The sequence below is a fragment of the Formica exsecta genome, unplaced genomic scaffold (genome assembly GCF_003651465.1).
Source record: "Formica exsecta isolate Colony F162 unplaced genomic scaffold, ASM365146v1 scaffold362, whole genome shotgun sequence".
Classification (NCBI taxonomy): domain Eukaryota; kingdom Metazoa; phylum Arthropoda; class Insecta; order Hymenoptera; family Formicidae; genus Formica; species Formica exsecta.
In genome coordinates this window covers 1,032,052-1,047,711 of record NW_021850867.1, presented here as the reverse complement: position 1 = coordinate 1,047,711, position 15,660 = coordinate 1,032,052, and the positions used below count along the sequence as shown (strand labels likewise).

Here is a 15,660-nt window from a genome sequence, read left to right as displayed (position 1 = left end):
ATATACTTTACAAATTTAATTTTGAAATAAAAGGTAAAATATTTGTCCACTTTATTTCTGTACTAAGATGAAATGTTTATTAAAATTTCGTATATCGTTCCATACATACATGTTAAAAATTTTGACATAGAATGCAAATGTACATACATGCTAACTAAGTAAATGACTTCAGGCACAATTTTTTTTTTTCTGGGAAATTGAGTTTTTTTTTTTAGAAATTTGGTGATTTAGAGAGAGAAAGAGAGAGACGAGAATGGCTCCATTTGTGTATACAATCATCGGGTTTCAATATACAATTATTGTATACATAGAATTGAATAACTTATAATTGTATTTCTGTGTGTATAATTGTTATCAATAATAATTTCTTTGCAAAAAGCTCATGTTTTATGCATCTTACTGCTATACGTATGTGCATACTTATCGCTTCGTTTACACTTTCACAATCGCGTTATCTTTTGGATAAAAGATACAATATAAAAAAAGATATTAGGGACATGAATAATTTATGTCTTACACATATCCAAGAGAGAGATATACACTTTACATGCGACAATTGCGTGAGAATGCTATATGCTTAAGCAAAAGCATCAATTTTTGTATCCGGAAAAATGTAAGAGATTCTTGCTCATTTTTAATTAAAAGCGAAAAATGCAACAGAATATAAATTTTAATAGTCTTACAATACTTGTCCTTTGTATGATTGGACAATAAAATAATTTACAAAGTGAAAATAGACAGCACGTTTTATGCACGTATATATACAAAACAATATTAATATATCTGTATAGCTCTTTATCACAAATTCATGTTATAAAAGCATTCCTCATATATAATATTTCATAATTAAAGTAATACTTATTACACATGGAGTTAAAGAATTGTAGGACTCTATACGGACGCTAGAATGGAAGACTTAAAGGCGATTGCCTTCAAGCATAAATATGTTTTGCTATAATATACTTTAAGTAATTACTAACAAAGAGTGGTTCGGTTTATAATACACACGATTTATATGAATCTTACACGAAGTCGGCAATTTATTTACAGGACGCAATAAGACTCGAAGATTGTCTTTATTAATGAATCCCTATTTATAAAAATAGTCATGCACGTGAAAATTTATAGAGATTTAGTTTTTTCGGAAAATCAGCGTAAAGCGAATGAAAATCCCGCGGTGCAGTATACATTTAGGTGTACGTGTGTGCATTAATCTATACAATATATTTTTAACAACATTTTGGCATCGCACAGTGTATGTTATAAAAGCATTCCTCATATATAATATTTCATAATTAAAGTAATACTTATTACACATGGAGTTAAAGAATTGTAGGACTCTATACGGACGCTAGAATGGAAGACTTAAAGGCGATTGCCTTCAAGCATAAATATGTTTTGCTATAATATACTTTAAGTAATTACTAACAAAGAGTGGTTCGGTTTATAATACACACGATTTATATGAATCTTACACGAAGTCGGCAATTTATTTACAGGACGCAATAAGACTCGAAGATTGTCTTTATTAATGAATCCCTATTTATAAAAATAGTCATGCACGTGAAAATTTATAGAGATTTAGTTTTTTCGGAAAATCAGCGTAAAGCGAATGAAAATCCCGCGGTGCAGTATACATTTAGGTGTACGTGTGTGCATTAATCTATACAATATATTTTTAACAACATTTTGGCATCGCACAGTGTATCAATTGCTCGGTGATTACAAGCTGCATAAATATTTCTTTGCAGCATATGTAGCACAATACATATGTATGGAGCTATCTTGTATTTCGTATATATAATGCAGTAAAAATATATTTTTATATAAATCCGACAGCAAAATAAAAGATTGTAATCTCTGGACAGAAATTGCAGATATGTTATACTACCGTTTACCATCCGGTATACTATACAACATGCTATTAAAAGCTAAGAATATACGCTGTTAATTCGTTTCCTCTCGATCGCGCACATTGATTGGACTTTACAGTCGCTCTACTACAGTCTCTCTCTATTATAAGTTCAACCATTACAATACTCTCTGACTTTCGAGTAATAAAATATAAAAATAATAATAAATCGTAATTGCTCTTTTCCGCAAACGGCATTCTGAAAATTCAAGGGAACTTCAGATTATATTTTAATTCTTATAGACGTAACCAGTCGCGTACAATATAAGACTATCTTATATTTAAAGTTCTAATCGGTATAGGTACAAAATATTAAATTATATCATACTCAAGTCAATTAGTGGCATATGATACACAATTACATTAATGGTATCTCACAATTTGACCTTGATCATGTAGCGTAAGATGTATGATACAAAAATCGTATCTTTTCCTCTTTTTCTTTTTCTAGTGAGCGTGTGTTCCTGGACAATTTTTAAAAGATTTAATTGAGTACTTCACGAAATAAATATTTCATACATAGCTGTCAGGTTTAAATCTTTTTTATAGCAATGTTATGGCCATAGGAGTATCATCACTTTGCAACTCTTTATTATGCATATGAAATAATATTAATGAAGATAATTATGCAACACATGTCTATCTGTGTATGTGTGTGTATATATATATATATATATAGAGATTGTAAATGTGGAAAGCATAAAATAAAATTGCAATGATATATATATATATATATATATATATATATATATATACATAAAGAATATTAAAAAGATGTGATATATATATGTGTTAGGAAAAAAGTAAGAAAAAATAAAAAAAGAGGCTTGATATCAAGTTAATTTCTTTTTCAATTTTGATAGAATATAGACAATGTGATTACATAAATCAAACTCAATTATTGACTGAATATAATCTTATGAAAATAAAGATGTAACCCTGATATCATGGCTTATCTTTATCTCGCGTATTATCTAAAATTGTAAATTGTAAATGGAAGTAACGCCATATAAAAGCAATGATTTAGACTAATTTATCATGCTTTTCATTCCTAATAAGTTATAAAGGCCGATTTGCTAATGTTTATGCTATTATATACTTATTATTATGTGTGTAAATGGTGTTCTTCTTATGTATATATGTACTATATTATCCAAAATACACAAGTCATCCATGTATCAAATTTGATTCCAATTAATCAAGTGTCGAAAACTCTTTTATATAAGCTAAATGTTATATAATATTGTTATATATAATATTTAAGAATAAAAAGGAAGAGAATTCAAAAATTATTCTCTGAATCAAAGCAATGAAAACAAATGAACGGCGTATTTACATTATATAGAACTGTAGCAGACAAAAATATATATAAGAACGTTATTATGTTATATATAAAAAGGTATATAATTTTTATTTTTAAATTCCATGATAATTTTATGCGATAATTTTTCGATGTAGAGAACAGCGAGATAGGCAGAAAGATAAAAAAGATATATACTTAAAAATAATTTGAACATACTAAGATAATATGCATTATTTTGCTTTGGCTTGCAAATTTTTAATTAGCGTACTCTGAACGAATATCGATGATTTTAGGGTGAACCATGCTGTATATTTTCGCTTTTTAGAATGTTACTAGGAAGTCAGCCATAAATTTGATTCTTATTAACTTCAGTCAATATATAAAATGCTTTGGATAATGAATCGTTGACTAATATATATCACAAGTTATTTTCTTTCCTATATAAGGACAGTACAGATAATGCTACGACTATATATATATAAAACGACTTTTCTTTTCTCACCGTTTGCTTCGTCAATGCGCTTCATTCTCGTATGCTTTATTATATCCACATTACAAGGTCCCAGACAGTAGAATCTTTGCATAAGCAATAGAAATATATTCATCAATATATGACAAACAAGATTATAATAGTTCTAGTTTTTCTTAATTAACGGTATAATATAATTAATCGAATTAATCGAAGATCAGGAATTATTTCAATTAAGAACAAAAAAAGCCGATAAATATGAAATTTGTTTTCTATTAAAATGCCTCTCGATTCTCTAATGCGTAGATAATAAGAATAATGCATTAGAAATTACAATGAATTGAGAGGTATCTAAATTTTAGAGTACATATATACAGAGAGAATCTTCCGGTTATAAGACCGATTTTCGTTATGTAAGATCGCGCTTACTCTCCTCTTTTTTTGAGCGAGTCCCGAATCATATCCGATGTCGAAAGCTAAAATAGCCGACATCGTAAAATATCGTTTTATCTTGCTCACTCTCCCGGATGAGCTGCTGGCAAGATTCATAAAATTTCCTGGAAGGTATAAAAGATCCGCGCCCCAAAGGTAAGATAATGGCCGATCTAGTAACGGTCTTATAACTAGGAGACACTGCAATAATTAAATTTAGAAATCTAAGTTTTTGTGATTGCAAACGAAATCTGTAACTGAAATGTAAATCTAAATCTGTAACTGAAATGTAAATCTGAAAATCCATTATGGTACAACTTAGTGATACATATAGTACATGCAATATTTAGACATCTAACTCAGACAGTATAAAAACAGTTTGTAAAGATGTATATAATAAATCAAATGTTTTCCACGATAATTAAACAGAAATGTAACACAAATCTAAACAATTTTTTTTTAAGATAATTAAAATTGATCGATAATGTAATAATATTGCCAAAAATTTTACATACCTTTAAGATCTGAACATTAAATCATGTGTCTGTGTTGAGATATATCCGCATGTATATCCGTATATATTTAGGATAAAATAGCAATGCTACGTCTAGGTCCACCTATGCATACATTATCTAAGCTGGACCATTTTTTAATACCGGTACGTAGAGCTTCGGCTGTAACCTTATCTTCGTAAACTCTGGACATAGCTTCTAGCTTCTGTGCCTTTTCTTTACTAAGAGGTTCGCTAGGGAATGTTAATTCGTTTGCTTCTGCAAGTGTACGAAGATCAAAGTAATATTTGGCATATACACTTGAAGGAACATTTATGTTGAATTGCAGCATCTCCAGAAATTGTCTCTCTAATTCATTCCTAGATAAAAAATGCAGAATAATTCAATTAAGACAACAATTGATAATTATATTTTGTATTTTTCGCATTTCTATTTCTTTTATTTTTGTAAAACATAAAACAAATGTATAATAATAATACGAATAAAAATAAACTTACATATCTTCCACTGTGATATCTTTCAGTATTTGACAATAGTCTACATTCCATACTGCTTGATCGTCCCAAACCTTAGATGCTAATAAAATAGCACCTAACACTATTCGTTTCCAATTAGCTGGCGTTATATCAATTTCTGCATAAGTAAGTAGGCGCTCAAGATAAACCAGTGTTATGATGGCACATTCAGCTGTGAGCTGAGCGGCGTTAAACAGAGTCCTTATAAATTTATATATTTGTTTGTGCTCTGGATTGTGTTTATCGTAATCCTCTGAAACACCATCTCTCTGAAAGATTTATTATATAAATTTAACTTTTCAAATATTCTATTCTCAGAATATATCGCACAAGAAAAATTTTTACAGGTACTCTAATTCACATTTAAATATGCAAGCGATAATAAATAAATAAGAAAATATAGATAAGATAGAGATCTGGTGATCTCTGTACAGGCATCTCTATAATGTAATATTAAATCTCAGTTTTTAAATTACCGTCAATGGGTGTAGCTTTTCATCAAATATATCAATTTGTCGCTGTGAAGTTCTATTCTTAATATGATAATAAACAGCTAAGGCAACACATTTGACGGTATTTTTCAAATTAGGTTGTGAAACTGTGCTGTCGTCTAGATATATTGTACTGCAGCTACTACTCTTCTTCAAAGGCCTTGTATCCGCTATCTGATGTTGGCTCTTTTTCCTCACCATGCCGTCTATATATATTAACAGGATCACCAATACGTTCGTTTTATTCCAATTTAATTTCTCTTTCTCGCAATTTCCAGGATATACCAACTTTCTATAGCCTGTTTCGAACGTTCCATAAAAATAGTTCCCGCGCACGGATGCAATGACGGATCGGAGTCCCAGTCTTCCGGCTCGCGTTCACTGATATGTTGCAAATTATTAACGCTGATCCCGCCCTCCGGCAAGTGTTCCTCCAGATTGCGCGTGGCACTCTCGGGCCCAATCTCCTTGCGTCCGACTTGCGGACTGGAGTACACGCAGCAGCTATTCTTGTTCCCCATGTTGCCATGTAAATTTTAGTTATTACCGGCCAGTGCTCCTGCTCTTCCACTTGGCGCGCGAGTCCCACTCAAGTCACTTAATGCATGCGGAGGAATCAGGCCGCGAATAATTGTAATCGTGATGCGTACGTTCGACTAGAGAAGAATTAGCTCGCACTACCTCACATCTCGTTGTTTAATAACGATCAGCTGACGGGGCCGTTCGTACGACTGGTAGCGCGACTCGTCCGCCCGCTCGTCTGACTCATGTCGGCGCGAACGGCTCGCCAAATGATCCGTGATGTCGAGCCCCTCGCAATCGCGACGATTCACCGCTCCGTTTCTCGCCGAGAAGAGGAGAGCCCTCCGTATCTCCGAGGAGAGACGACTGTTTATCCGGAGACGATCGTCAGAGAACGAGACGCCTCGGAGCCACACCGGCCGATCTTACGATTCCCGGTCTTACGGTTAACAAACCTAGTAAATTACACGATCGTCCGTAGCCGCGATTCGTAACGCGGTTCATTGTCGCCGCACAATAATTCCATTCTCGTCGCGCGTTTACCCCCCTTGGGACGCTCGGTTTCGCTCGCGAAAGCGCTCCCACGAATTGCACACAACCCAATTTTCCGTTCCCACCGACTTCCAACTTCCACTACGATTGCACGGTCTGTTCCTTATAGCTGAACTTTCTGCACTAGTGTACACTAGTGACACCGAAGCGTGGCTCGTCTATCTATTTCATCTATTTTATTTATGACTTTATTGGTCCAGTAATCAGTAACCAATAACGGAGCAACGTTGCAACAATCGGTAAAATGGCGAGATACGTAGTATGTTGACATTTACTTAAAGAGCTCCTTGGTAGAAATTGGGGTGTAGGGAGACCTTTAAAAATCTGTCAACGTACATATTACAATTGCCCGTTATCGATTATACTTGCGAAGCAATGTACTCGATCAGTGCCGGTTTATCGAGTTCCGCGGATGTAGACGACGTTACGATCCCGTTGGTTAAACGTGATCAAAGCTGCCAAGCGACCGACGAGAGCACCGGCGAACCGTGCGGCGAAACCGAGGGTCTGCGTATTCTCGATGAATTTCGCAAATTGTACGAGAGTCGCATCGAGAAGGTCGATCAGGAAACCGGCGGCGAGTCTGATCGGGTTTCCGTAAGCAGCATTTCTTATCGCAACGGAATTCGTTTCATGCATGCCGTTTCGTTCGATTCTTTCGTCTCGTCTTTTGTACGATATTCCAAGTGCTTCAGCTGCAGCTTAAAAACATCAACTTTTGTTTGTATTCAATGCGTAATCGAAACATTATACACTTTGCAGATGAAGCTGCAGATAATGAGCGATTGGATCAAGGATTTAGGAGAACAAAATACTATGTTAGTGCACACGGTTGAAGATTTGGAGCAGGCCACGTGTAATAGAGTAAAATTATTAGAAGAAAAATTAAAACAATCATCGCAATTAGTTGTAGATAATTTGACAAGATCAAGTCATTCTGAAAAGGTAAGAGAGAAAGAGATTATTTAGTTTTATTAGATTATTACAATAGCTTTTTGATAGTTAAAAAATATATGTAAACATATATACCTGTATTATAGGCTTTAAATACACTTTCAAATCGTGTCAGTCAATTGGAAAAGGATGAAGAATATCTGCAACAGAAAATAGAATATCTGCAAAGTGACATTAGAGGATTATTAGAAGTGATTCGTCGCGCACGTCAGCAAAATATTTGGAATCTCGATGGTATTACATTCTTTGAGATTCAGCCCGAGGATATTCCAGTTTCAGAGTAAGTCTCACTACTACTATTATCAATCGATTCATTTATGTAATGATTATATTACATTTTTGCAAAGAATTTACTAACACAAATTGTTTTACCATTACAGTTACATCTGCAGTCAGGTAAATATGTGTGTAAATGCAGCCAAAAAGCTCAGACTTGTTTTAGATATAGAGCATGGTAAACTTCAAAAATCAAATTATTTGTGCAAAAGCATATGATGCAATATTTGTACTATATATTTATAATGCAAACTGGAGGCTTCTTCTTTGCTCCCTACACCCTTTATATTAAATTTAATTATTTTATATACACATTTATTTGTATTCAATAAACTGCCAGTTGTTTCATTTAATAGAGTATTATATTTTCAAGAAGTGTGTGTGTGTAATCATTATGTATTACATAATATATTAATATAATGTCACAAATATAACAATTCCTTTTTTGATATGATATTCAATAATGTATTTTTCAAATTAGGAACGGACTGACACTGAACATATAAAATCCTTGAATTTGCAAGTAGAACAACTTCAGGAAAATGAGAAAAAATTGATCAGGTAAGATATGTATACAATTCTTAATATGTACACTAGAAAATATTTGTAATTAGGAACTATTATTATCTTGCTGTTTGGAATTTAATCGATATATCCATCTCTTTTTTTTTTTGCTCGCATACTAATATTAATTTTTTTCTTTTATTTTTTGTATCTACATAGATGCATTATTTTCTAAGATGTATTTTTTTTAGCATATGTTCAGAAGCAATAATACATTTTAAAATTCTTAATTATTTATACAAAAAGAAATGTAGCTTTATTCTTGCTTTCTTTCTTAAGCTCTCTTTTATTTATATATATATATATATGTACAGAGAATAAAAGAGTATTCTTTCAGATCTCAATTGGAACTGGAAGGAAAAGTAGCAGATCTCATGACAGAATTATCAGTGAAAGATGAGACTATAAATAAATACGTTTCTAGACTTCAATGTTTTTGCGAGAAGCTCAAGGAACATGCTAAACAAACAAATGAAGTTATTAGTCATCCAATGATAAATGATCAAAATTGCGATGTAAGTTTATTTTTCATAATTCTTGTATACAGATAGAAACTCATTCTGATATCTGTTTTCATATTTTAAGTATTGATTTTTATAGAGTAATGTAGAGGCAATCATGTTGTAATAGTACCAGTTAGGAAAAGAAAAAAAAGAACTATTTTATTACAATGTTACAATAATTGTTCTATCTAATGTATTCTAAATTTTACATTTTGCAAGCAAGACAACGTTATTCATGTTTTTCAATATTGAAGCAAGAGACTCTCTTATTTTAAATTTACATTGCTGTTCAGATTATCTTAACACCTGACATTCTGGAAAGTGTATTAGATGTAAAAGATTCAGAAAACAGAAACTTACGCAGACAACTCCAGGATGTTGAATCTAAGCTTATGGTGTACACTTATGAAAACAATATGGGTACAACCAATCTACAAGTACAACTGGAAGAGAAAACTAAAAAAGTACAACAATTGGAGGACAAAGTGGCACGTCTCGAAAAAGTTAGTTTATCACATTAAAATATCTGTCTTTTATATTATTAATATATTATATTTTTTGAGATTTTTTTTTTATTTGAATTATTGAATTATTTATTGAATTTATTTATAAAATATGATTTTTAGTTATTTTAAATTTATTTTATTATAGTATATATTTTTTATTGATTTCAGGAAGCTGTGGAAACGCGAGATACACTGACGGCGGAGATCACTGCATTAGAAAAACAAAATTACCATGCGAATATAGGGAATCTTTTGAAGGATGACTTAATTAAAGAGATGCGTAAGGAACTGAAGGAAGCGACTTCAGAGGTACAACATAAATCCATAAAGTTTTAAATATAAATTCATCATTTTTTTACACATTTGTAGAAGGGTCGCTCCACTTTTACTCGCGTCTGTAATTCTCGTAATCGTGTTGCTGTTATCACTAAGATGAAACCTTCCCACGAATCCTCCGAGCAATTTCCAGTGTCAAGTGTCCTACATATATCCGCGCAGCAAAAGAACGATATGTCATTTCTGTATGATGACTCTAAAAACCTGTTAAATTATGGGAGACAAAACGTATCAATAATCAATGCAAAATCACAAAACAAATTGCTTAATCTACATAGCCATTCTCGAGACCATATAGATATTCAAGCTGCTCGATACAAATATTTGAAGAATATCGACAGGAAAATTTTACAGACTGCTAGAAAATTATCACCTCCTTGTAAAGATAGCAATTTGCAAGATAGAATCATGGCGAATACTTATGTTTGTTCGGCCACATCGTATCTTCAAGATAAAACTAATAATATCTCGAAGTAAACTGAATTGGATTTAAATGTAAATTGCTGAACCAAGGCATCTTAATACATTTTTAATAAATTTTATATTTTTTGTCTTAAATATTTAAATTTTTTAACGAATTTGCGATGAATTGGCGTTCTCTGATGAGAGTTCTTAGAATTAACTGCTAAGAAACATGCAAAACAAAGCAAATTCTAACATTTATATTGATCATTATTCTTTCAACAGAGAAAATCTCTATATTCTATAATAAGTATTATGTATGATATAAAATAAGTTCATAAATTCTTAAATCAATAAATTATTGGATATTTAGATCTTTGATAAATATATGCAGCCATCTGTGAATTGATATGCATTTATGTAATTAATGGTTTATATATTATTAACGTTTTTAAAATAGTTTACAAATTTTATTCTTTACAACATCATCCGTGAAAAACAAAAAATCGTATATAAACATGATTGCCTCATTTATAAAATTAATAGATTTTGAATTAGTCGTTTTTATATATTGTTACACATTTATAATAGATATATAATTAATGTTAAGATGTACTTAACAAAAGTCATGAAACAAAGCAATCACTCTCATAAATTGTTTAATCAACATATTTTATTTATCTATTAATATATATAGTTGATAGTAACTGAAATCTAGGAAATGTATATTTTTTATTTTACAAATCACATCTCTCATATACATAATAATTTACATAAATTTAATAACTCATAAATAAATGCTATGTTTCTTAACTTTTATTGCAATAGGTGTAGGTCATAGTAAATAATACAATATAAATATTATTTGTATGCTCGAGTTTGGCCAACATATATTTATACTTTTTCATGTAATTTCAGGATGCCTCTTCTCGGAAAGTCCGCATTGATACAAATAATTTCCCAGAGGTGAGTCAAATCAAATGTAATCATCACACATAACATGATCTTGGAATGACAATATTGTTCCGTTTTCAGAAATGTCCTCTGCCTTGGATAGATATCTCGCATTCTAAGAAGGTTCGTCTATATAATGTTGCGTATCATATTTTTGCATGCATATTTAAAGAAGAATATCTTTCTTTGTGTATAAATAAAAATTTATATATTATTATTGTTATTTTTGTTTCCAGGATGAATTTATATCATTTCTGAATAGTACAAAAGCGCATGTGCAAAAAGAATGTGAAATTTTGTCGGATATAAAGCTTGAATTGGGGAAATTTATAGAAAAATTAACTGTAGAGACTAATGAGGTAAAAAAGCAAGATATTATTATTTTTTCAAATATTGTAACAGAGTAAACATTACAACAAAATATCAACCAGGGGTTTTTTTTTCTTTTTTTTTCCGATTTATTTTAAGAGCATACACTTTTAATTTTTTTACTCTTCCTCTTAAAAGAATATATTTTTCTCAGGTCAATGATTGTATTATATCTAACAATTGTATGAATAAAAATAAACTTTTTGCAAGTGGCATGTCAGACAAATTGGTCAACTGTATTGAAATTATTACCAGAATGTATTCGGAAAGAGAAAAGGAAATTACCCTTTTTGATTGTATGGTATGTATATGATACAAAAACGAAATTTGTTTTATTCGTTGATTATTTAATAAAAATAATCATATTGCTATTTTGATCACATTGTGCTTTCTCTTTCTGTAGATAAAGAAAGAAGAAAATTATTGTGTGTGCAGTGATTCAAAAGATATTAAGGTAAGATTATATGTTTTAGTATTTATTTTATTTATTTTTATCATATATATATATATATGAATTAATTTATAGTAAAATATATATATTATACTATAAATTAATTCATATATTTGTTTCAGTCAAATATAAATAATGCACGACAATTCAAGTTGATGGAAGAATTCAGAGTATGTACTGTAGAAGCTCAAGCAGCAACAGAAGATATTCGCGAAGAGATAAACACTGTTATTTCCACATTTAATTCACGACACCAGAACGTACGTTTATATTAAAAAATCAATAAAAGCACATAAATATTTGCAATGACTTAGCAATCGACGTTGATTTAATATATTTTCAGTATGAAGAACTGAGCAAGATGGTTACTAGTACACAAACTTACTTAGTAAGAACGCGAGAAGGATTAATAGAAGCTGTTAATAGATTAGAATTACAAGTAATGTGAATATATATAAATCTATAATCAATTTATCAAAATACATACGTGCTCGTACACAATAGATATTCAAAATATAGTAGTTCTATTTCAAGTTAAAGTATAAATTTTGATCTTGAAGTTTTGTTATACAATATATGTTATATGTTATCTCTGTAATCGAAAAATGTATTTTTCTTGTCAGGAGGAAGAGAGATTGAGACATAATGAAAGAATTGTGAATGGCAAGCATAAACTGAAAGATATAAAAAATGAGATTAATCAAGTTCAATCAGACTTGTCCCGGTGCATTAACGGTATGCAGACGAATATACAGGTTCGGAACATTTGTGTTGAATAATTATTACATTAAACTTTTCATCAATTTTATTTTGTTATATATAGAGTTTAAAATAAATTTTAGGAATATCATGAATCTGGGTACACAGAAGCATGCGTTAGCAATGATTTATTGACTGTTGTAATGGAAGAGGTTGAGCAAATACTGATTAATTTGCAATTATTTCAAACTCAGGTTAGTTTGAGAAGAAATCCCCCCCCCCCAAAAAAAAACAATATCTCTTATCAAATTCCATACTTTGGCTATGTTAAAAACATGTATTACATAAATATCGTCTTTTAGAATGGTTGTATGACGTCAATATTAAAGGGATTAAGAAGTCAGTTATGTACTATAGATTGCTCTTTAAAGGATTTGCAGAAGAAAACCAGTGAAGTGGTGAGTATCTTAAGAGAAATGTTGTTAAGAAAAAAAATTGATGGTGAAAAATTTTTATCTGTTGAATACAATAACAAGGCTCTAAATAGGTCAAGGTCAACAATAAAAAAGGCTAATCAGAGCCGGATGCGTGATATAGTCGCAAAACAAGAGATAAATAAAATTAATTATAAGCGCTGTTATATGTGCGATGTGAACGCAATTTAAAAAAGAAAGAATTAAAAATTTAATTAATTAAAGGCGCTGTTTTATTAGATGTTTTGGTCCACTTCGGATCATCTTAAATTAATACATCACGCATCCGGCTCTGATCAGTCTTTTGTATTATTGGTTTATCTGTTATATTCTTCCAATTATACAATTATTTATGCAGCTCTTAAACAACGAAATTGCAAAAACGACATTCTGTGAAAGGGAAGGCAGATTGGCTAAACTCGAAGAAGAGGTCGATTCTGCACATACAAAAATGCAAGATGTATTGGAAACTTTTCTTTCCACAAAACAGGAAGAAAAGGTTATTTATATATTAGATACATTTACTAACATTTATATAATAAATTAATTAAAAGGTTTGTTTTTTTATTTTATTAATATTTTTTTAACACAGAAAACAGTTTTTTTCGAATTCTTTTTCTATATAGCAAATAAATTTTTTGTTTAGATTGATATATACACTTTTTTCTCACACTCTTTTACACACTCTTGTATATATTTCAAATTAAATTCTTTATCAAAAAAAAATATTTTTTCATAATATTAATTTTAATTTTAAATTTTAAATTTGAAAATATTGTTTTTTCAGGAACAATTTCCTCACTATGCCTTTGACAACCAGGTATTAAACTAAGTATAATTACTGTAAATAAGTGTAATTTTTGCCTTTTAATTCATAAATACACACACATATAATTGCATACATATATATAAGACTATGTATTATTATTTTACAGGAGATAAATGACATAATTAAAACGAAAGAAGACTTACATAAATTAAAGAAGGAATATGACGATCTGAAGCTCAACATGGTTCAGGTATACATGTGTATAGATTCTTTAATTCATTTTTTATAGAATAGATTTTTATATAATAAATCGAGTTGCTTAATTATAATATAATTATGTATATATAAACACTTTTTTTGTAGAAATTTATTGATATTTTATATGCTATATGTTGTAGCAAACATGTCAGATAAAATATGATGAAAAACTAAATAAGTGGAAAAATCGTATAACTGATCTAGAAGATCAAATCAGGGTGCTGCAGCATGAGGTAACTGTAACTTAATTTAATTAAAAAGAGGTAACTTAATTTAACTAGAAAGAGGTATTTTTTATTTTAAATTATTTAACATTGTTGTTCTGTGATAGATAAAATGTAAACAAGAAACGAATAGTTTTTTAAAGAATGGTATTCAATCCATGGAGAAAGAATTAATTACTATACGAACAAAGGCAGAAAATTATAAACAATGTCACAGCAAAGATAGTATGGAACTGAAAAAGAAAATAATAGAATTAGAAAATATTGTAAGCATTAACTTTTTATAAATTTAAAATCATGGATCATTTAATATTCTTTTTATAAATTTAAAATCACACACATCTAATATCCATACCTAACCGATTTTCAGATCAAAACACAAAAAGAAATTGAAAATGATCTTCGAAAAAGTTTAAATAACGTAGCAAATATTAAGAAATCTACAGAAATCTCAAATACTTTTGTAAGTAAATTCTTTGATTATACATATATAAAAGTATATATTTTTTTATATATTTTCTTTTTTATAAACATTTACTTTTATTTCAAAGCATATGGACTGTGGCACAGAAGCAACACTTTTATGCTGTGACTATCCATCTAAATATGAAGTAACTATCATAACAATTATAAATATAAATAAATTTAATAAATATTGTTTAACTCGTAATTGCTGCAGTTATGTATTATGTATTAAATACATAGAGTACAAATTTTTTGTTATAATTTAAAAATATATAGCTACTTGTAATATTTCTTAATAAGATTGTGTAATATCATTTTGTATTTTTCTTAATACAGAATATGTCTGACTTGTTCAAAACTGTGCAAGATGCAGTGCAATCTGCAAAACTAGCAATCCAAGATCTTGAAAGTGAATTTAAAAAATTGGTTGGTATCTTTTTTTTTTATTTTATGTATTACATCAAGATTAAATACACAAAACATGCTAAAAAGGCTACTATTATAAAAATCTATTTACAGATACGTGAAGAATCATCTCTATCTTCTGTTTCTGCAAGATCTGTTGTGACATTGACAGACTCATTAGGACAATGTAAAGAGAAATTGGATGTTTGTTTTCACGAGATAAGCAAACTTAAAAGTGCTGTATATTCCAAAGAAAAACTAGTAAGTTATATGTGTGTGCGTTTTCTCATTAAAAAAAATTTTTTTTTTTTTTGTACTATAATATATGAACACAATATAGTATA

At 29.9% G+C, this 15,660-nt stretch overlaps 2 protein-coding genes across 6 annotated transcripts in view; one reads left to right on the top strand and one right to left on the bottom strand.

Moving 5' to 3' along the window:
- Positions 1–1,459: 1,459 nt before the first annotated feature.
- On the bottom strand, positions 1,460–6,759 carry LOC115238886 (cyclin-Y). 4 transcript variants are annotated; one of them, XM_029813035.1, is made up of 6 exons: positions 5,924–6,759; positions 5,620–5,840; positions 5,126–5,412; positions 4,632–4,987; positions 3,718–4,317; positions 1,460–2,376 (listed from the first exon to the last, which is right to left on the bottom strand). In XM_029813035.1, the coding sequence occupies exons 1-4, from the start codon at positions 6,153–6,155 to the stop codon at positions 4,699–4,701; spliced, it is 1,029 nt and encodes a 342-aa protein (XP_029668895.1). In that variant the 5' UTR covers positions 6,156–6,759; the 3' UTR covers positions 1,460–2,376; positions 3,718–4,317; positions 4,632–4,698. The 4 variants fall into 4 exon arrangements, with proteins under 4 accessions (XP_029668895.1, XP_029668894.1, XP_029668893.1 ...); XM_029813034.1 differs by having other exon boundaries at positions 3,718–3,791; XM_029813033.1 differs by having other exon boundaries at positions 3,718–4,987.
- Positions 6,760–6,911: 152 nt separating this feature from the next.
- Positions 6,912–15,660, top strand: part of LOC115238882 (GRIP and coiled-coil domain-containing protein 2-like) — a 12,344-nt gene continuing 3,595 nt past the window's right edge. The window contains exons 1-27 of one of the 2 annotated variants that reach the window (XM_029813026.1): positions 6,912–7,305; positions 7,471–7,653; positions 7,749–7,942; positions 8,043–8,058; positions 8,420–8,499; positions 8,840–9,017; positions 9,299–9,508; positions 9,680–9,820; positions 11,168–11,215; positions 11,285–11,326; positions 11,440–11,562; positions 11,727–11,873; positions 11,976–12,026; positions 12,146–12,283; positions 12,367–12,462; positions 12,647–12,778; positions 12,866–12,976; positions 13,085–13,180; positions 13,554–13,694; positions 13,983–14,015; positions 14,131–14,214; positions 14,363–14,455; positions 14,554–14,712; positions 14,817–14,909; positions 14,998–15,057; positions 15,248–15,337; positions 15,431–15,577. In XM_029813026.1, coding sequence (XP_029668886.1) covers positions 7,084–7,305; positions 7,471–7,653; positions 7,749–7,942; positions 8,043–8,058; positions 8,420–8,499; positions 8,840–9,017; positions 9,299–9,508; positions 9,680–9,820; positions 11,168–11,215; positions 11,285–11,326; positions 11,440–11,562; positions 11,727–11,873; positions 11,976–12,026; positions 12,146–12,283; positions 12,367–12,462; positions 12,647–12,778; positions 12,866–12,976; positions 13,085–13,180; positions 13,554–13,694; positions 13,983–14,015; positions 14,131–14,214; positions 14,363–14,455; positions 14,554–14,712; positions 14,817–14,909; positions 14,998–15,057; positions 15,248–15,337; positions 15,431–15,577 — 3,108 coding nt within the window. In that variant the 5' untranslated portion in view covers positions 6,912–7,083. Of the gene's footprint in view, positions 7,381–7,470; positions 7,654–7,748; positions 7,943–8,042; positions 8,059–8,419; positions 8,500–8,839; positions 9,018–9,298; positions 9,509–9,679; positions 9,821–11,167; positions 11,216–11,284; positions 11,327–11,439; positions 11,563–11,726; positions 11,874–11,975; positions 12,027–12,145; positions 12,284–12,366; positions 12,463–12,646; positions 12,779–12,865; positions 12,977–13,084; positions 13,181–13,553; positions 13,695–13,982; positions 14,016–14,130; positions 14,215–14,362; positions 14,456–14,553; positions 14,713–14,816; positions 14,910–14,997; positions 15,058–15,247; positions 15,338–15,430; positions 15,578–15,660 lie in introns of both variants that reach the window. The other variant, XM_029813025.1, reaches the window with a different exon arrangement.